Source organism: Agelaius tricolor, unplaced genomic scaffold, assembly GCF_023055355.1.
Source record: "Agelaius tricolor isolate 1412-34295 unplaced genomic scaffold, bAgeTri1.0.p SCAF_78, whole genome shotgun sequence".
In the NCBI taxonomy this organism is placed as follows: domain Eukaryota; kingdom Metazoa; phylum Chordata; class Aves; order Passeriformes; family Icteridae; genus Agelaius; species Agelaius tricolor.
In genome coordinates, this window is record NW_027269338.1 from 986945 (window position 1) to 1007136 (window position 20192).

Consider the following 20192-nt stretch of genomic DNA (forward strand, 5'->3'; position numbering starts at 1 on the left):
GGCACGTGACACGGTAACGGTTTTTATTGCGGCGCCCCCTGGCGGAGGGAGGGGGAGGAGCACGGGGATAGACCACGCCCACTCGGAAAACCGAACACGCCCCCGAACAAAACCCACGCCTGATAACAAAACCACGGCCCTGCAAAAGCCACGCCCCTTAAGAAACCACGCCTCCATGCAGAGACACGCCAATTAACAAGAGCTGAGCCCATTAACAAACTATGTAAGGCACGCCCATTAACAAAGCCGCGCCCCTTAACGGATCACACCCCTGCACATAAGCCACGCCCATTAACAGACCACCACCCTGCACAAAAGCCACGCCCATTAACAAGCCACGCCTGTTGACAAACCACACCCCTTGCACATAAGCCACGCCCATTAACAAACCACGTCTTCCGTATAAGACCCGCCCATTAACAAAAGCCACGCCCATTAACAAACCACACCTCTCCGCATCAGACACGCCCATTCATAAAACCACGCCCTCCACAGAAGCCACACCCAACATCAAACCGCGCCCCGACAGAGCCACGCCCCTTTAGGCCCCCATTGCGGGGGTCGTCCCGGTGGGCGGGGTCACAGCAGGGTCACACCTGGGGGGTCTGTCTGGGCATCTGTCCGTGTGTCTGTGTGTCCATCTGGGGCTCTGTCTGTGTGTCCCTTTGGGGCTGTGTCTGTGTGTCTGTGTGTCTGTCCATGTGTCCGTGTGTCCATCTGGGGCTCTGGCCGTGGCTCTGGGGGCACACTGGGGTTTGGCTGTGACTCTGTCGGTGTGTCTGTCTGGGGGGTCTGTCCATGGGTCTGGGGGTCTGTCTGTGTGTCTGTGGGTCCTTCCAGGGCTCTGTCTGTCTGTCTGTCTGGGGCTCTGTCCATCTGTCCATCCGGGGCTCTCACTGTCACAGGGGTCCCTCTGTGGGGACTGTCCCTGCTGGAAATCTGTCCGTGTGTCCATGCCTGTGTCTGTGTGTCCATCCCTGTGTCTGTGTGCCCATCCCCATGTCCATGTGTCCATCCCTGTGTCCGTGTGTCGGTCATTTCCACCAGAGCACGTTCCAGAGCAGCAGCCAGCAGGGGGCTCAGGCAGGTCTGTCTGTCTGTGGGTCTGTCCATGTGTCTGTGTGTCTGTCTGTCCCTCATTTCCAGCAGAGCACGTTCCAGAGCAGCAGCCAGCATGGGTGGGTGCCCAGGCAGAGCAGGGGGCTCAGGCGGGTCTGTCCGTGTGTCCGTGTGTCCGTGTGTCCATGTGTTGGTCATTTCCACCAGAGCACGTTCCAGAGCAGCAGCCAGCATGGATAAGCGCCCAGGCAGAGCAGGGGGCTCAGGTGGGCCCCGTGCAGGGGGTGATGGGGGGCTGTGTATCCATGCCGTGTCTGTCCGTGTGTCGGTCATTTCCACCAGAGCACGTTCCAGAGCAGCAGCCAGCAGGGAGCTCAGGTGGGTCTGTCCGTCTGTCCGTGTGTCCATCCCTGTGTCCGTCTGTCCCTCATTTCCACCAGAGCACGTTCCAGAGCAGCAGCCAGCAGGGGCTCAGGCGGGTCTGTCCGTGTGTCCGTGTGTCCCTGTGTCCGTGTGTCGGTCATTTCCACCAGAGCACGTTCCAGAGCAGCAGCCAGCAGGGAGCTCAGGTGGGTCTGTCCGTGTGTCCATCCCTGTGTCCGTCTGTCCCTCATTTCCACCAGAGCACGTTCCAGAGCAGCAGCCAGCAGGGATAGGCGCCCAGGCAGAGCAGGGGGCTCAGGTGGGCCCCGTGCAGGTGCTCCTGCAGCAGCCCCTGGCCCAGCGCCCCCAGGAAGCGCTGCCAGGCCTCGCCCAGCCCCGCCGGCGCCTCCAGCAGCTCCCGCTCCAGCAGCACGGCCAGGAACAGCGACAGGCCCGGAGTGCTGAGAACCAGCAGGATGGCCAGGGGGAGCCTGGGGAGGGGGACAGGGGGGTTAGAGACACCTGGGACCCCCCTGAGACCACCCTGAGACACCTGGGACCACCCTGAAACACCTGAGACCACCCTGAGACACCTGGGACCACCCTGAGACACCTGGGACCACCGTGAGACACCCAGGAACCACCCAGGAACCACCCAGGAACAGCGACAGGCCCAGCGTGCTGAGAACCAGCAGGATGGCCAGGGGCAGCCTGGGGAGGGGGACAGGGGGGTTAGAGACACCTGGGACCACCCTGAGACACCTGGGACCACCCTGAGGCCACCTTGAGACACCTGGGACACCTGGGACCACCCTGAGACCACCCTGAGACACCTGGGACCACCCTGAGACCACCTTGAGACACCTGAGACACCTGAGACCCCAGAGACCACCCTGAGACCACCCTGAGTCCCCAGGTGAGCATCAGCAGCACTGGGGGCACCATCCAGGGTGGGCAGGGGAGGACAGGGACACCCAGGGACCCCTCCTCACCTGTGTCCAAGGGCTCTCACCTGTCCCCCTTCTGTGTCTCACCTGTCCCCAGGTGTCCCCAGGTGTGTCTCACCTGTTGCCCCCAGGTGTCCCTAGGCTGTCCCCAGGTGTGTCTCACCTGTCCCCAGGTGTCCCTAGGCTGTCCCCATGTCCCCAGGTGTCTCACCTGTCCCCAGGTGTGTCTCACCTGTCCCCAGGTGTCCCTACGCTGTCCCCATGTCCCCAGGTGTGTCTCACCTGTTGCCCCCAGGTGTCCCCAGGTGTCTCACCTGTCCCCAGGTGTGTCTCACCTATTGCCCCCATGTCCCCAGGTGTTTCACCTGTCCCCAGGTGTGTCTCACCTGTTGCCCCCAGGCCTGACGGTGGCCACAAGTGGCACCAGGGTGGCCCCAGGTGTGCCCAGGTGTGTCTCACCTGTCCCCAGGTGTCTCCAGGTGTCCTTAGGCTGTTCCCAGGTGTCCCTAGGCTGTTCCCAGGTGTCTCACCTGTACCCAGGTGTCCCCAGGTGTGTGTCACTTGTAGCCCCCAGGTCTCACAGCAGCTGCAGGTGGCACCAGGGTGTCCCCAGGCTCTCCCCATGTCCCCAGGTGTCCCCAGGTGTGTCTCACCTGTCCCCAGGTGTGTCTCACCTGTTGCCCCCAGGTGTCCCTAGGCTGTCCCCAGGTGTGTCTCACCTGTCCCCAGGTGTCCCCAGGTGTGTCTCACCTGTCCCCAGGTGTCCCCAGGTGTGTCTCACCTGTCCCCAGGTGTGTCTCACCTGTTGCCCCCAGGTCTGACGGCGGCCGCAGGTGGCACCAGGGTGGCGCCCAGCAGGAAGCCCAGGGAGAAGTTGAGCAGGGCCAGGCAGGAGAGGAGCAGGGCCAGGGCCAGCAGGGCCACCAGCTTGAGGGACATCCAGCCACGCTGGCCACCCCCGGACAGGGCCCTGGGGACACAGAGTGACACTGAGTGACACAGAGTGACACAGTGCCACCATCCCTGTCACACAGAGTGACACAGTGCCACCATCCCTGTCACCATCCCTGTCACACAGTGTCACACAGTGCCACCATCCCTGTGACACAGGGCCACCAGCTTGAGGGACATCCAGCCACGCTGGCCACCCCCTGAGAGAGCCCTGTGGGGACACAGAGTGACACAGAGTGACACAGAGTGACACAGAGTGACACAGTGCCACCATCCCTGTCACACAGTGTCACACAGTGCCACCACCCCTGTCACCACCCCTGTCACACAGGGTGACACAGTGCCACCATCTTGAGTGTCACACATCGATACCAGCCCCACACCTATACCTGGGGGTACCTGAGGGGCAGTGCCAGCCCCTCACCCGTGTGTGCTGTGGGTACCTGTGGGTACCTGTGCCAGGCTCACCTGTGGGTGCTGTGGGGCAGTGCCAGCCTCACCTGTGGGTGCTGTGGGTACCTGAGGGTACCTGTGCCAGGCTCACCTGTGGGTGCTGTGGGTACCTGAGGGTACCTGTGCCAGCCTCACCTGTGGGTGCCTTGAGGCAGTGCCAGCTGTACCTGTGGGTACCTGTGTGTGCTGTGGGTACCTGTGCCAGGCTCACCTGTGCCAGGCTCACCTGTGGGTGCTGTGGGTACCTGTGCCAGGCTCACCTGTGCCAGGCTCACCTGTGCGTGCTGTGGGTACCTGTGCCAGGCTCACCTGTGGGTGCTGTGGGTACCTGTGCCAGGCTCACCTGTGTGTGCTGTGGGTACCTGTACCAGGCTCACCTGTGCCAGGCTCACCTGTGGGTGCTGTGGGGCAGTGCCAGCTGTACCTGTGGGTACCTGTGTGTGCTGTGGGTACCTGTGCCAGGCTCACCTGTGCCAGGCTCACCTGTGTGTGCTGTGGGTACCTGTGCCAGGCTCACCTGTGCCAGGCTCACCTGTGCGTGCTGTGGGGCAGTGCCATCCCTGCCACGTAGATGCCGATCAGCGCCAGCACCACGGCCTCGGCCTCGCCCACCGGGAAGTGCTGGGTGGCCACGGCCTGGCCCCGCACGGGCAGCAGGTACAGGGCAGTGCCAGCCCCCCAGGACACCAGGATGGGGGGCACCAGCCACAGGAGACCCCCCCGCGCCTGGGGGGCACAGGAGGGGTGTTAGAGTGGGGGCACACAGGGGGCACACAGGGGGGCACAGGGGGTACAGGGGGTACAGGGGGCACAGGGGGTACACAGGGGGCACAGGGGGCACAGGGGGGCACAGGGGGCACAGGGGGGTACAGGGGGCACAGGGGGTACAGGGGGCACAGGGGGCACAGGGGGGCACAGGGGGCACAGGGGGGTACAGGGGGCACAGGGGGTACACAGGGGGCACAGGGGGCACAGGGGGGCACAGGGGGGCACAGGGGGTACAGGGGGCACAGGGGGGCACAGGGGACACACAGGGGGCACAGGGGGCACAGGGGGTACAGGGGGCACAGGGGGGCACAGGGGACACACAGGGGGCACAGGGGGCACAGGGGGTACAGGGGGCACACAGGGGGTATGGGGGGTACAGGGGGGCACACAGGGGGCACACAGGGGGTATGGGGGGTACAGGGGGGCACACAGGGGGCACACAGGGGGCACAGGGGGGCACAGGGGGGCACAGGGGGCACAGGGGGTACAGGGTGTGGGGCACAGGGGGCACAGGGGGCACAGGGGGCACAGGGGGTATGGGGGTACAGGGGGGTACAGGGGTGAGGGTGGGGGTCCCAGGGGGTCCCAACAGGGACAGGGAGAGGGGTTGGGGGTCAGGGATGGGGGGCTGGGGTCAGCACAGGGGGGGCTGTGGGTCAGGGTGGGGGTCCCAGGGGTGACAATGGGGGTAGGGGGGTCAGGATGGGGGTCCCTGGGGGTCCCAGGTCAGTCTGGGGGTCCGGGGTGGGTCTGGGGTCACTCTGGGGGTCCCAGGCCAGGGTGGGGGTCCCGGGGGTCTCTGGGGTCCCAGGGTGGGGAAGGGATCAGTCTGGGGGTCTCAGGGGGGCCCAAGGGACCCTAGGGGGTCCCAGGTCAGGGTGGGGGTCCCAGGGGGCTCTGGGGGTCTCTGGGCTCAGTCTGGGGGTTCCTGGGGTCCCAGGTCACTCTGGGGGTCCCAGGGGTGGGTCAGGGCTTAGGGTGGGGGTCCCAGGGGGGCCCAGGTCAGTCTGGGGGTCAGGGGTGGGTCTGGGGTCACCCTGGGGCTCTGGGGTCACTCTGGGGGTTCCTGGGGTCCCAGATCAGGGTGGGGGTCCCAGGGTGGGTCCGGGGTCAGTCTGATGGTCCCAGGGGGTCCCAGGGTGGGTCAGGGCTTAGGGTGGGGGTCCCAGATCAGTCTGGGGGTCCCAAGAGGTCCCAGGATGGGTCTGGGGTCACTCTGGGGGTCCCAGGGTGGGTCTGGGGTCTCCTCACCTCCCCTGGGGGGGGGTCCCCCTCCCCCTCCTCGCTCCGGCTCAGCCGCATCCACAGGTCCAGGGCGTGGGGGAGGGGTCAAGGAAAGGGACCCTCGGACCCCCGACCCCAAAATCCCTCCCTTTATCCTAAAATCCCTCCCTTTACCCCAAAATCCTTCCCTTTAACCCCAAAATCCTTCCCTTTAACCCCAAAATCCCTCCCTTTTACCCCAAAATCCCTCCCTTTTACCCCAAAATCCCTCCCTTTACCCCAAAATCACTCCTTTTACCCCAAAATCCCTCCTTTTACCTAAAATCTGTCCTTTAACCCCAAAATCCCTCATTTTCCCCCCAAATCCCTCCTTTGACCCCAAAATCCCCCATTTCCTAAAATCCCCCCATTCCCCAAATGCCCCCAAATCCCTCTTTGCCCATTTTCCCCTCTTCCCTCCCCAAAATTTCCCTTTCCCCCCAAAATCCCACATTTTGCCCCCTCGTGCCCCAATTGCCCCATTTTTCTCTCTTTTCCCCCCAAACCCCATTTTTCCCCCACCTCCCCTTTTCTTTTTCACCCCAAAACCCCCATTTCCCCCCAAACACGCAGTTTCCCCATTTTTTCCTCCAAATCCCAATTTTTCCCCAGTTCTCCCCATTTTTTGCTCATTTCCTCATTTTCCTCATTTCCCCCCATTTCCATCCATTTCCCATTTTTTCCTATTTTTTATCAAATTTTCCCCTATTTTTTTCCCATTTTTTACCCATTTTTTCCCGTTTTTCCCCATTTTCACCCCAGGATATGCACAGGGCCAGCACCAGCACCAGCAGGGCCAGGGCAGGCACACAGGAGCCCAATCCCCATTTTCCTTGTTTTTACCCCATTTTTTACCCCATTTTTCCCATTTTTACCCATTTTTTCCCATTTTTTCCCAATTTCCCGGTTTTTCACCCCAGGATATGCGCAGGGCCAGCACCAGCACCAGCAGGGCCAGGGCGGGCACACAGGAGCCCATTCCCCATTTTCCCCTTGTTTTTACCCCATTTTTTACCACATTTTTATCCCGTTTTTCACCGTTTTTTCACGTTTTCACCCATCTTTTCCCATTTTCCCCATTTTTCAGCCCAGGATATACACAGGCCCAGCACCAGCAGCAGCAGCCCAAGGGCGAGCACACAGGAGCCCATTCCCCATTTTCCCTTGTTTTTACCCCATTTTTTACCCCATTTTTCCCCATTTTTTCCCCATTTTTTCCCATTTTCCCCATTTTTCAGCCCAGGATATGCGCAGGGCCAGCACCAGCAGCAGCAGCAGGGTCAGAGCAGGCACGCAGGAGCCCATTCCCCATTTTCCCCTTGTTTTTACCCCATATTTTACCCCATTTTTTCCCTGTTTTTTCACATTTTCACCCGTTTTTTCCCAATTTCCCCAGTTTTCACCCCAGGATATGCGCAGGCCCAGCACCAGCAGCAGCAGCCCCAGGGCGAGCACACAGGAGCCCATTCCCCATTTTCCCCATGGTTTTACCCCATTGCTATGCGATTTTTCCATTTTTTCCCCATTTTTCCCCATTTTTTCCCCATTTTCACCCATTTCCCATTTTCTCCTATTTTTTACCCAATTTTTCCCTATTTTTTCCCATTTTTACCCATTTTCCCCCCATTTTCACCCATTTCCCATTTTTCCTAGTTTTTACCCTATTTCCCCTATTTTTTTTCCCATTTTTACCCCATTTTTTACCCCATTTTTTCCTATTTTTACCCATTTTTTCCCTATTTCCCAGTTTTTCAGCCCAGGATATGCTCAGGGCCAACAGGAGCAGCAGCAGCAGCAGGGCAGGCACGCAGGAGCCCATTCCCCTTTTCCCCTTGTTTTTACCCCATTTTTTACCCCAATTTTCCCCATTTTTCACCATTTTTTCACATTTTCGCCTATTTTTTCCCATTTTCCCCATTTTTCACCCCAGGATATGCACAGGCCCAGCACCAGCAGCAGCAGGGTCAGGGCAGGCATGCAGGAGCCCATTCCCCTTTTTCCCCTTGTTTTTACCCCATTTTTCCCCAGTTTTCACCGTTTTTTCACATTTTCGCCCATTTTTTCCCAATTTCCCGGTTTTTCACCCCAGGATATGCGCAGGGCCAGCACCAGCACCAGCAGGGCCAGGGCGGGCACACAGGAGCCCATTCCCCTTTTCCCCTTGTTTTTACCCCATTTTTTACCCCATTTTTCCCCGTTTTTCCCCATTTTTCCCCACTTTTTCCCAATTTCCCGTTTTTTCACCCCAGGATATGCACAGGCCCAGCACCAGCAGCAGCAGGGCCAGGGCAGGCACGTAGGAGCCCATTCCCCTTTTCCCCTTGATTTTACCCCATTTTTTATCCCATTTTTCACCGTTTTTTCACGTTTTCGCCCATTTTTTCCCAATTTCCCGGTTTTTCACCCCAGGATATGCACAGGGCCAGCACCAGCAGCAGGGCCAGGGCGGGCACACAGGAGCCCATTCCCCTTTTCCCCTTGTTTTTACCCCATTTTTTACCCATTTTTCCCCGTTTTTCACCATTTTTACCCATTTTTCCCCATTTTTTCCCAATTTCCCGTTTTTTCAGCCCAGGATATGCGCAGGCCCAGCACCAGCAGCAGGGTCAAGGCAGGCACATAAGAGCCCATTCCCCATTTTCCCCATGGTTTTACCCCATTTTTTACCCCATTTTTCCCCGTTTTTCACCATTTTTTCACGTTTTCACCCATTTTTTCCCCATTTTTTTCCAATTTCCCGGTTTTTCAGCCCAAGATATGCGCAGGGCCAGCACCAGCAGCAGCAGGGCCAGGGCGGGCACGTAAGAGCCCATTTCCCATTTCCCCCTCATTTTTACCCCATTTTTTACCCAATTTTTTCCCCGTTTTTCACCAATTTTACCCATTTTTTCCCATTTTCCCCATTTTTCACCCCAGGATATGCACAGGCCCAGCACCAACACCAGGAGGGTCAGGGCGGGCACACAGGAGCCCATTCCCCCTTTTCCCCTTGTTTTTACCCCATTTTTTACCCCATTTTTTCCCCGTTTTTCACCGTTTTTTCACATTTTCACCCACTTTTTCCCAATTTCCTGGTTTTTCACCCCAGGATATGCGCAGGGCCAGCACCAGCAGCAGCAGGGCCAGGGCGGGCACGCAGGAGCCCATTCCCCATTTTCCCCTTGTTTTTACCCCATTTTTTACCCCATTTTTCCCCGTTTTTCCCCGTTTTTTCACATTTTCACCCGCTTTTTCCCAATTTCCCGGTTTTTCAGCCCAGGATATGCGCAAGGCCAGCACCAGCAGCAGCAGGGCCAGGGCAGGCACGCAGGAGCCCATTCCCGTTTTCCCCTTGTTTTTACCCCATTTTTTACCCCATTTTTCCCATTTTTACCCATTTTTTCCCCATTTTTTCTCAATTTCCCGGTTTTTCAGCCCAGGATATGCACAGGCCCAGCACCAGCAGCAGGGTCAAGGCAGGCACGTAAGAGCCCATTCCCCTTTTCCCCTTGTTTTTACCCCATTTTTTACGCCATTTTCCCCGTTTTTCACCGTTTTTTCACGTTTTCACCCATTTTTTCCCCATTTTTTCCCAATTTCCCGGTTTTTCAGCCCAGGATATGCGCAGGGCCAGCACCAGCAGCAGCAGCCCCTGGGCAGGCACACAGGAGCCCAATCCCCATTTTCCCCTTGTTTTTACCCCGTTTTTTACCCCATTTTACCCCATTTTTTCCCCGTTTTTTCACATTTTCACCCGTTTTTTCCCAATTTCCCGGTTTTTCAGCCCAGGATATGCGCAGGGCCAGCACCAGCAGCAGCAGGGCCAGGGCGGGCACGTAGGAGCCGATGGAGACGAAGCGGGACAGGGAGGGCAGCAGGTACAGGAAATAGGATTGGTGCAGCCGCTCCAGGAGGTTGTTCAGCTTCCGGAACATTCCCTCAAGGGTCCTGGGGGGGGGAATGGGAGAGGGGTCAGGGGAGACCCCCAGGGACCCCCCAAATACAGAGAGAGACCCCCTGGAATCCCCCAACCCCATACAGGAACCCCCAGTCCCACACAGGAACCCCAAATCCCACAGTTCCAGAAGGTTCCAGGAGCTTCCGGAACATTCCCTGAAGGGTCCTGGGGGGTGGGAAGGGGAGAGGGGTCAGGGGAGACCCCCTGGGACCCCCCAAATACAAAGAGGGACCCCCTGGAATCCCCCAACCCCATACAGGAACCCCCAGTCCCACACAGGAACCCCCAACCCCACACAGGAACCCCAAATCCCACAGTTCCAGAAGGTTCTGGGAGCTTCTGGAACATTCCCTGAAGGGTCCTGGGGGTGGGAACAGGAAAGGGGTCAGGGGAGACCCCCTGGGACCCCCCAAATACAGAGAGAGACCCCCTGGAATCCCCCAATCCCACACAGGAACCCCAAATCCCACAGTTCCAGAAGGTTCCAGGAGCTTCCAGAATATTCCTTGAAGGGTCCTGGGGGGTGGGAATGGGACTGGGGTGAGGGGAGACCCCCAGGGACCCCCCAAATACAAAGAGGGACCCCCTGGAATCCCCCAACCCCATACAGGAACCCCCAATCCCACAGTTCCAGAAGGTTCTGGGAGCTTCTGGAACATTCCCTGCAGGGTCCTGGGGGGTGGGAACGGGATTGGGGTCAGGGGAGACCCCCAGGGACCCCCCAAATAAGAGAGAGACCCCCCTGGAATCCCCCAATCCCATACAGGAACCCCCAATCCCACAGTTCCAGGAGCTTCTGGAACATTCCCTCAAGGGTCCTGGGGGTTGGGAATGGGACTGGGGTCAGGGGAGACCCCCAGGGATCCCCCAAATACAGAGAGAGACCCCCTGGATTCCCCCAACCCCACACAGGAACCCCAAATCCCACAGTTCCAGAAGGTTCCAGAAGCTTCCGGAACATTCCCTGAAGGGTCATGGGGGTTGGGAATGGGACTGGGGTCAGGGGAGACCCCCTGGGACCTCCCAAATACGGAGAGGGACCCCCTGGAATCCCCCAACCTCACACAGGAACCCCCAAGCCCACAGTTCCAGAAGGTTCTGGGAGCTTCCAGAACATTCCCTGAAGGGTCCTGGGGGTGGGAATGGGAGAGGGGTCAGGGGAGACCCCCAGGGACCCCCCAAATCCAGGGGAGACCCCCAGAATGCCCCAAATACAGAGAGAGACCCCCAGAATCCCCCAATCCCACACAGGAACCCCCAACCCCACAGTTCCAGGAGCTTCTGGAACATTCCCTCAAGGGTCTTGGGGGGTGGGAATGCGATTGGGGTCAGGGGAGACCCCCTGGGACCCCCCAAATACAGAGAGAGACCCCCAGAATCCCCCAACCCCACACAGGAACCCCCAACCCCACACAGGAACCCCCAACCCCACAGTTCCAGAAGGTTCCAGAAGCTTCCGGAACATTCCCTGAAGGGTCCTGGGGGGTGGGAATGGGACTGGGGTCAGGGGAGACCCCCAGGGATCCCCCCAAATACAGAGAAAGACCCCTGGATTCCCCCAATCCCATACAGGAACCCCCAACCCCACACAGGAACCCCAAATCCCACAATTCCAGAAGGTTCCAGGAGCTTCCGGAACATTCCCTGCAGGGTCCTGGGGAGGATTGGGGTCAGGGCAGACCCCTGGGACCCCTCCCCAGTGTCACCCCAAGACCCTCAGGACCCCACAAATACCCCCAGAACCACCCCAAAACAGCCCAGGACCCTCTGGGACCCCCCTCAGGGACCCCCAAACCCAACCAAATCGCCCTCAGGACCCCCCCCAAATCCCCCCTAGGACCCCCCAAATCCTCCCCAAATGCCCCAACCCCCCCCTCAAAACAGCCCTCAGGACCCCCAAACTCCCCCAAATTCAGAATTCCCCCAAAGCCCCCCAAGAACCCCCAAAACCCCCCAAAATCCCCCCGGGACCCCAGACCCACCTGCCCAGGACCCCCAGGTCGAATTTGTGCTGCCTGAAGCTGCTGATGCCCCACAGGGTCAGGGACCCCCAGAGTTCCCAAACCCCCCCAAACCCACTCAGGACCCCCCAAACCCCCTTGGGATCCCCTGGGACCCCCCCAGGACCCCCAGACCCACCTGCCCAGCACCTCCAGGTCAAACTTGTGCTGCCTGAAGCCGTTGATGCCCTGCAGGGTCAGGGACCCCCTGGGACCCCCAGGGTTCCCAAACTCCCCCAGACCCACTCAGGACGCCCCAAATCCCTTTGGGACGCCCCCATAAACCCCCCCAGGACCCCCAGACCCACCTGCCCAGCACGCCCAGGTTGAACTTGTGCTGCCTGAAGCTGTTGATGCCCCGCAGGGTCAGGGACCCCCGGGACCCCCAGGGTTCCCAAACCCCCCCAAACCCCCTTGGGACCCCCCCAAACCCCCCCAGGGACCCCAGACCCACCTGCCCAGGACCCCCAGGTCGAACTTGTGCTGCCTGAAGCTGTTGATGCCCCGCAGGGTCAGGGCCTCGATGCGGAAGCGCAGGAAGAGCCCGTGAGCCCCCCCGGGCCCGCCCCCGGCCTGGCCCAGCACCATCAGCCCCAGCGTGCGCAGGCTCTGGGCATAGCCTGGCCCCGAGGGACCCTCCGGGGGGGGCAGCTGGGGGACAGGGGTCAGTGAGTGACCACTGAGTGACCACTGACCCCTCAGTGCACCCCAAAACCCTCCCAATGCCCCCCTGACCCCCCCAGTGTGCGCAGGCTCTGGGCATAGCCCGGCCCCGAGGGACCCTCCGGGGGGGGCAGCTGGGGGGGAGAGACCGGAGAGTGACCACAGAGTGACCACTGAGTGACCCTGAGAGACGACTGAGTGACCATGAGTGACCACTGAGTGACCACTGAGTGACCCCTGAGTGACCCCTGAGTGACCACTGAGTGACCACTGAGTGACCACTGAGTGACCCTGAGTGACCACTGAGTGACCCCTGAGTGACCCCTGAGTGACCCCTGAGTGACCCCTCAATACCCCCTGAAGCCCCCAGCCCGGGGACTGACCCCTTGGTGCCCCCCCAGCCCAGGAGAGAACCCCTGAAGCCCCCAGGACCCTCCAGGAACCCCCCAAAGTCCCCCCAGGGCTCCCACCTTGCCCTGGAAGGTGCAGAGCAGCCCCCAGATGCTCCCAGGACCCCTTAAAGCCCCCCAAAATCCCACCAAACACCCCCAAAAAGCCCCCCAGGAGCCCCCAAAGCCCCCCAGGACCCCCCAGGACCCCCACCTTGCCCTGGAAGGTGCAGAGCAGGCCGCTCTTGAGGCAGAAGGAGTGGAAGAGGTTGAGCAGGTCCAGGTTGGGCAGTTGCCCGTTCAGCCCCTCCACGGCCACGTCCACGCTGGTCACCACGTCCGAGCTGAGCTCCAGGGCCAGAGCGGCCTGGATGGCCCCTGCCCGGCCTGGGACCCCCCCCGAGTGGATGTCTGGGGGATACAGACCCGTGAGACCCCCCCCGGAATGGCCATGGGACCCCTGGGACCCCCAGAGCCACGGGACCCCCATGGGACCCCCATGTCCACTCTGGTCACTGTGTCCATGGTGTCCGTGCCCTGCCCGGCCTGGGACCCCCCCCCAAGTGGGTGTCTGGGGGATACAGACCCTGTGAGACCCCCCCAGAATGGCCATGGGACCCCTGAGACCCCCAGAACAGCCATGAGACCCCCAGAGCCACAGGATCCCTGTGGGACCCCCATGTCCACTCTGGTCGCTGTGTCCATGGTGTCCGTGCCCTGCCCGGCCTGGGACCCCCCCCAAGTGGGTGTCTGGGGGGGGACAGATGCTGTGAGACCCCCTGAGACCCCCCTGAGACCCCCCCAGAACACCCATGGGACCCCTGAGACCCCCAGAGCCACAGGATCCCCATGGGACCCCCGTGTCCACTCTGGTCGCTGTGTCCATGCCCAGCTCCAGGGTCACCAGATGGGCCCACCTGGCCTGGGACCCCCCTTGAGTGGGTGTCTGGGGGGACAGACCCTGTGAGACCCCCTGAGACCCCCATGGCACCCTCAGAACAGCCACAGGACCCCTGAGACCCCCCCAGAACAGCCATGAGACCCCCAGAGCCATGGGACCCCCGTGGGACACCCGTGTCCACTCTGGTCACTGTGTCCATGCCCTGCCCGGCCAGGGACCCCCCTTGAGTGGGTGTCTGGGGGGGGACAGGCCCTGTGAGACCCCCTGAGACCCCCATGGCACCCCCAGAATGGCCATGGGACCCCCTCGGGACCCCCAGGACAGCCATGGGACCCCCAGAGCCACAGGACCCCCATGGGACCCCCATGGGACCCCCAAAAAAGCCACGGGACCCCCATGGGACCCCCGTGTCCACTGTGGTCACTGTGTCCGTGCTCTGGCCAAGGGCGCCTGGATGGGCCCTGAGCCCTCCCAGTGCTCCCAGTCTGACCAGTAAGGATCACACCCTGTACCCCAGTGCCCCCAGTCTGACCAGTAAGGATCACACCCTGTACCCCAGTGCTCCCAGTCCCTCCCAGTCTGACCAGTAAGGATCACACCCTGTACCCCAGTGCTCCCAGTCCCTCCCAGTGCTCCCAGTCTGACCAGTAAGGATCACACCCTGTACCCCAGTGCTCCCAGTCCCTCCCAGTCTGACCAGTAAGGATCACACCCTGTACCCCAGTGCTCCCAGTCTGACCAGTAAGGCTGAGCCATAGCACCCCCAGTGCCCCCCCCCAGTGCTCCCAGTTTAACCAGTAAGGTCCACACCACGTACCTCAGTCCCTCCCAGTGCTCCCAGTCTGACCAGTAAGGGATTACACCCTGTACCCCAGTCCCTCCCAGTTCATCCCAGTTCATCCCAGTAAGGTTCCCACTGTCCATCCCAGTCCCTCCCAGTCCCTCCCAGTGCTCCCAGTCTCACCAGTAATGATCAGACCATGTCCCCCAGTGTCTCCCAGTTCATCCCAGTCTCACCAGTTCACCAGTAAGGTTCCCACTGTCCATCCCAGCCCCTCCCAGTCCCTCCCAGTGCTCCCAGTCTCACCAGTAATGATCAGACTATGTCCCCCAGTCCCTCCCAGTTCATCCCAGTAAGGTTCCCACTGTCTCTCCCAGTCCCTCCCAGCCCCTCCCAGTGCTCCCAGTCTCACCAGTAAGGTTCCCACTGTCTCTCCCAGTCTCTCCCAGTGCTCCCAGTTCATCCCAGTAAGGTTCCCACCATCCCTCCCAGTCCCTCCCAGTCCCTCCCAGTGCTCCCAGTCTCACCAGTAAGGTTGACATTGTGGTACCCAGTCCCTCCCAGTGCTCCCAGTCTCACCAGTAAGGTTGACATTGTGGTACCCAGCCCCTCCCAGTCCCTCCCAGTGCTCCCAGTCTCACCAGTAAGGTTGACATCGTGGTAGGCCTCCAGCCAGGCCTGTGTCCCCACCAGGTCGTGCTCGGTCACCAGGAAGATGAGATCCTTGGCCCAGTACACCTGGCCTGGGGAAACTGGGAGCTCTGGGACTGACCAGTATGGCCCAGTACAGCCCAGTATGGCCCAGTCCCTGCCCCAGTCCCTGCCCAGTACACCCAGTACAGCCCCAATGAGATGAGATCCTTGGCCCAGTACACCTGGCCTGGGGAAACTGGGAGCTCTGGGACTGACCAGTATGGCCCAGTACAGCCCAGTACAGCCCAGTCCCTGCCCCAGTCCCTGCCCAGCCCCTCTAAGGACCCCCCCAGCACCCCAGGGCTCCCTCCAGCCCCAGTATCCCCCAGTACCCCCCCAGAAACCCCCAGCCCCAGCTGCCTCCAGGTGCCCCCTGGACCTTCCCAGGACCCCCATTAGCCCCCCCCAGACCCCCAGAACCCCCCCAGGACACCCCAGGACCCCCATTAGACCCCCAGGACCCCCCAGGACCCCCATTAGACCCCCAGGACCCCCCTGAACTTGGCAGAACCCCACCAGGGCCAGCAGCAGCCCCACGGCCCGGTCATTTTGGGGTCCCTCAGAGCAGCCCCCAGGACCCTCATTAGCCCCCCAGGACCCCCCTGGGACCCCCAGGACCCCCCCAGGAACCCCCAGGACCCCCAGGACCCCCCAACCTCGGCAGAAGCCCGCCAGGGCCAGCAGCAGCCCCATGGCCTGGGCATTGTGGGGTCCCTCAGAGCAGCCCCCAGGACCCCCATTAGCCCCCCAGAACCCTCCAGGACCCCCCCAGGACCCCCATTATCCCCCTAGGACCCCCAGGACCCCCCCAGGACCCCCCAGGACCCCCAGGACCCCCCAACCTCGGCAGAAGCCGGCCAGGGCCAGCAGCAGCCCCACGGCCTGGTTGTTCTTGCTGCCCTCGGAGCAGGGCACGAGCAGCAGCAGCGCCTCCGTGCTGGCGGCGCGGGGGGCTCGGAGCACCCCGAAAACGTTGGTGCCACGGACCAGCTGGGGAGGGACAGACGGACACCCCAAAATCACACAGGGACCCCCAAAACCTGCCTTGAGACCCCAAAACACCCCAACATCCCCACAGCACCCCGAAAACGTTGGTGCCACGGACCAGCTGGGGAGGGACAGACGGACACCCCAAAATCATACAGAGATCCCCAAATCTGGCCAGGAACCCCCAATTCACCCAGAGACACCAAAACACCCCAACATCCCCACAGCACCCCGAAAATGTTGGGGCCCCAAACCAGCTGGGGAGGGACAGACGGACACCCCAAAATCACACAGGGAGCCCCAAAACCTGCCCTGAGACCCCAAAACACCCCAACATCCCCACAGTAACCCCAAAAACGTTGGTGCCACGGACCAGCTGGGGATGTAATGGAACAGGGATCAGCACCCCAAAACTGCCCAGGGACCCCAAATCCTCCCAGAGACCACCAAAGCTGCCCTGAGACCCCCAATCTACACAGGGACCCCAACACAACATCCCCACAGCACCCCAAAAACGTTGGGGCCCAGCTGGGGAGGGACAGACGGACACCCCAAAACCCAAACAGGGACCCCCATTCCCAGTGCTCCCAGTCCCCCTCTCAGTGCCCCCAGTCCCCACCAGTGCCCCCAGTCTCTCCAGTCCCTCCCAGTCCCCCCCAGTTCCCAGTGCTCCCACTCCCCCCCTTACCCCCTCCCAGTGCTCCCAGTCCCTCCCAGTCCCCATTCCCAGTGCCCCCAGTCCCCATTCCCAGTGCTCCCAGTGCTCCCAGTGCTCCAAGTCCCCCCAGTGCCCATTCCCAGTGCTCCCAGTGCCCCCAGTGCCCGTTCCCAGTGCTCCCAGTGCTCCCAGTCCCCCCAGTGCCCGTTCCCAGTGCTCCCAGTGCTCCCAGTTCCCCCAGTCCCCGTTCCCAGTGCTCCCAGTGCTCCCAGTCCCCCCAGTGCCCGTTCCCAGTGCTCCCAGTGCTCCCAGTTCCCCCAGTCCCCGTTCCCAGTGCTCCCAGTGCTCCCAGTTCCCCCAGTCCCCGTTCCCAGTGCTCCCAGTGCTCCCAGTGCCCCCAGTCCCCATTCCCAGTGCTCCCAGTGCTCCCAGTTCCCCCAGTCCCCATTCCCAGTGCTCCCAGTGCCCCCAGTCCCCATTCCCGGTGCTCCCAGTGCTCCCAGTGCTCCCAGTCCCCATTCCCAGTGCTCCCAGTGCTCCCAGTCCCCCCAGTGCCCGTTCCCAGTGCTCCCAGTGCTCCCAGTTCCCCCAGTACGTAGCGCTCGTGGGCCTCGTCGGGGAAGGGCAGCGTGCGGCTGAAGGGCTGGCGATGGACCTCGAGCCCCAGCTGGAACATGGTCTGCTCCAGCCACCCCACAGGCATTCCCCTATAAAATATATGGGATTGGGGCACCCCAGAGCGTCCCCAAACCCCACAGGCTCTGCTCCAGCCACCCCACAGGCATTCCCCTAAAAATATATGGGAAATGACAGGGGATTGGGGCACCCCAGAGCGTCCCCAAACCCCACAGGCTCTGCTCCAGCCACCCCACAGGCATTCCCCTATAAATTAATAGGGGATTGGGGCACCCTGAACCCTGCCTGAGCCCCACAGGCTCTGCTCCAGCCACCCCACAGGCATTCCTCTACAAATATATGGGAAATAACAGGGGATTGGGGCACCCCAAACCTTCCCTGAGCCCCACAGGCTCTGCTCCAGCCACCCCACAGGCATTCCCCTACAAAATATATGGGAAATAACAGGGGATTGGCGCACCCCAGAGCGTCCCCAAACCCCACAGGCTCTGCTTCAGACACCCCACAGGCATTCCCCTACAAAATAACAGGGGATTGGGGCACCCCAAACCTTCCCTGAGCCCCAAACCCTCCCTGAGCCCCACAGGCTCAGCTCCAGACACCCCACAGGCACTCCCCTATAAATTAATAGGGGATTGGGGCACCCCGAACCCTCCCCAAATCCCTTCTCCAGCCTCTCCAACCAGCAGTGGGGATGGGAACCCCCTAGAACTCCCCAAACCCCAAAGGGGTCCCCCTGCTCTCCAGTTATCCCCCAAAATTCCTGTCCCCCCTCCCCAAACCCCCCCAGTCCACCCCAAACCCAACCCTAAATCCCTATCCCCAAACCCCCCAAACTCAACCCCAAATCCCCCAATCCAACCCCAAACCCAACCCCAAACCCCCTCCCCAAATCCCCCCATTCTCACCCCACTCTCCTCTTGTGCCCCCCCAGGTGTGACCCTCCCCAAACCCGACCCCAAACCCCCCAATCCTGACCCCAAACCCCCCAAATCCCCCCCAAACCCCCAAACCTGACCCCAAACCCCCCAATCCTGACCCCAAACCCCCCAATCCAACCCCAAACCCCCCAAACCTGACCCCAAACTCCCCAAATCCCCCAAATCCAATCCCAAACCCAACCCCAAACCCCCCAAACCTGACACCAAATGCCCCAAATCCCAATCCCAAACCCCCAAACCTGACCCCAAACCCCCCAAATCCCAATCCCAAATCCCCAAATCCAACCCCAAACCCAACCCCAAACCCCCCAAACCCCAAATCCCACCGTTCTCACCCCACTTTCCTCTTGTGCCCCCCGAATTCCCAGCTGTGTTCCCCTCCCCAAACCCCCAAATCCAATCCCAAACCCCCCAAACCCCAAATCCCCCAAACCTGACCCCACTCTTCTCTTGTGTCCCCTGAAGTCCCGGGCCTGTCCCCCTCCCCAAATCCCCCAAACCCCAAATCCCCCCATTCTCACCCCACTTTCCTCTTGTACCCCCCAAATCCCCCCTCCCCAAATCCCCCCCCAAACCCAACCCCAAATCCCCCCCCAAACCCCAATCCCAACCCCCCCAAGCCCCCAACCCCAAACCCCAAATCCCAGGGGTCTCACCCCACTTTCCTTTTGTGCCCCTTGAATTCCCGGGCCTGTCCCCTGCCCCAAACCCCCAAATCCAACCCCAAATCCAACCCCAACCCCAACCCCAACCCCCCCTAACCTGACCCCAAACCCCCCAAATCCCCTAAATCCAATCCCAAACCTAACACCAAACCCCCCAAACCTGACCCCAAACTCCCCAAATCCCAATCCCAAACCCCCCAAACTCCCCAAATCCCCCAAATCCAACCCCAAACCCAACCCCAAACCCCCCAAGCCTGACCCCAAACTCCCCAAATCCAATCCCAAACCCCCCAAACCTGACCCCAAACCCCCCAAATCCCAATCCCAAATCCCCCAAATCTAACCCCAAACCCAAACCCCCAAACCTGACCCCAAACCCCCCAAATCCCCTAAATCCAATCCCAAACCCAATCCCAAATCCCCCAAACCTGACCCCAAACTCCCCAAACCTGACCCCAAACCCCCAAACCTGACCCCAAACTCCCCAAACCCAATCCCAAACCTCCCAATCCCAAATCCCCCAAACCCGACCCCAAACCCCCCAAATCCCAATCCCAAACCCCCCAAATCCAACCCCAAACCCCCCAAACCTGACCCTAAACTCCCCAAACCTGACCCCAAACCCCCAAATCCCAAATCCCCTAAATCCAACCCTAAACCTAACACCAAACCCCCCAAACCTGACCCCACACCCCACCCCAAATCCCCCAAATACCAATCCCAAACCCCCCAAACCTGACCCCAAACCCCCCAAATTCCAATCCCAAACCCCAAATCCCCCCGTCCTTACCCCGCTTTCCTCTTGTGCCCCCCGAATTCCCGGGCCAGCGCCAGCGCTCGGGCCCCCAGGTCGGAGCCCTCGCCCACCATGGTGGAGCCCATGGCGTTCTCAGACAGGTACGTGCGGGGGGCCAGGGCTGGGAGGAGCAGGAACCACGTGAGCCCTGACAGGTAACTCAGGACACTGTGAGGGACACCCCAAAACCATCAGTGACACCCCAAAAATAACCCCCAAACCATCAGTGACACCCCAAAGCCAGCACAGGTACGTGCAGGAGGCCAGGGCTGGGAGGAGCAGCAACCACGTGAGGCCCCCCAGGTAACTCAGGATGCTGTGAGGGACACCCCAAAACCATC

General features: G+C 61.0%; 1 protein-coding gene across 4 annotated transcripts in view; it reads right to left on the bottom strand.

The window, feature by feature from the left end:
• Positions 1-6: 6 nt before the first annotated feature.
• GPAA1 (glycosylphosphatidylinositol anchor attachment 1) overlaps positions 7-20192 on the bottom strand; it is a 28981-nt gene continuing 8795 nt past the window's right edge. For all 4 annotated transcript variants that reach the window (XM_071418218.1, XM_071418215.1, XM_071418216.1 and 1 more), the window contains 12 exons: positions 19846-20019; positions 17409-17520; positions 16011-16158; positions 15117-15218; positions 13008-13204; positions 12196-12392; positions 9578-9731; positions 5793-5858; positions 4306-4499; positions 3172-3339; positions 1629-1913; positions 7-1325 (listed from right to left, as the gene is read on the bottom strand). In XM_071418218.1, coding sequence (XP_071274319.1) covers positions 1670-1913; positions 3172-3339; positions 4306-4499; positions 5793-5858; positions 9578-9731; positions 12196-12392; positions 13008-13204; positions 15117-15218; positions 16011-16158; positions 17409-17520; positions 19846-20019 — 1756 coding nt within the window. In that variant the 3' untranslated portion in view covers positions 7-1325; positions 1629-1669. The remainder of the gene's footprint in view (positions 1326-1628; positions 1914-3171; positions 3340-4305; positions 4500-5792; positions 5859-9577; positions 9732-12195; positions 12393-13007; positions 13205-15116; positions 15219-16010; positions 16159-17408; positions 17521-19845; positions 20020-20192) is intronic.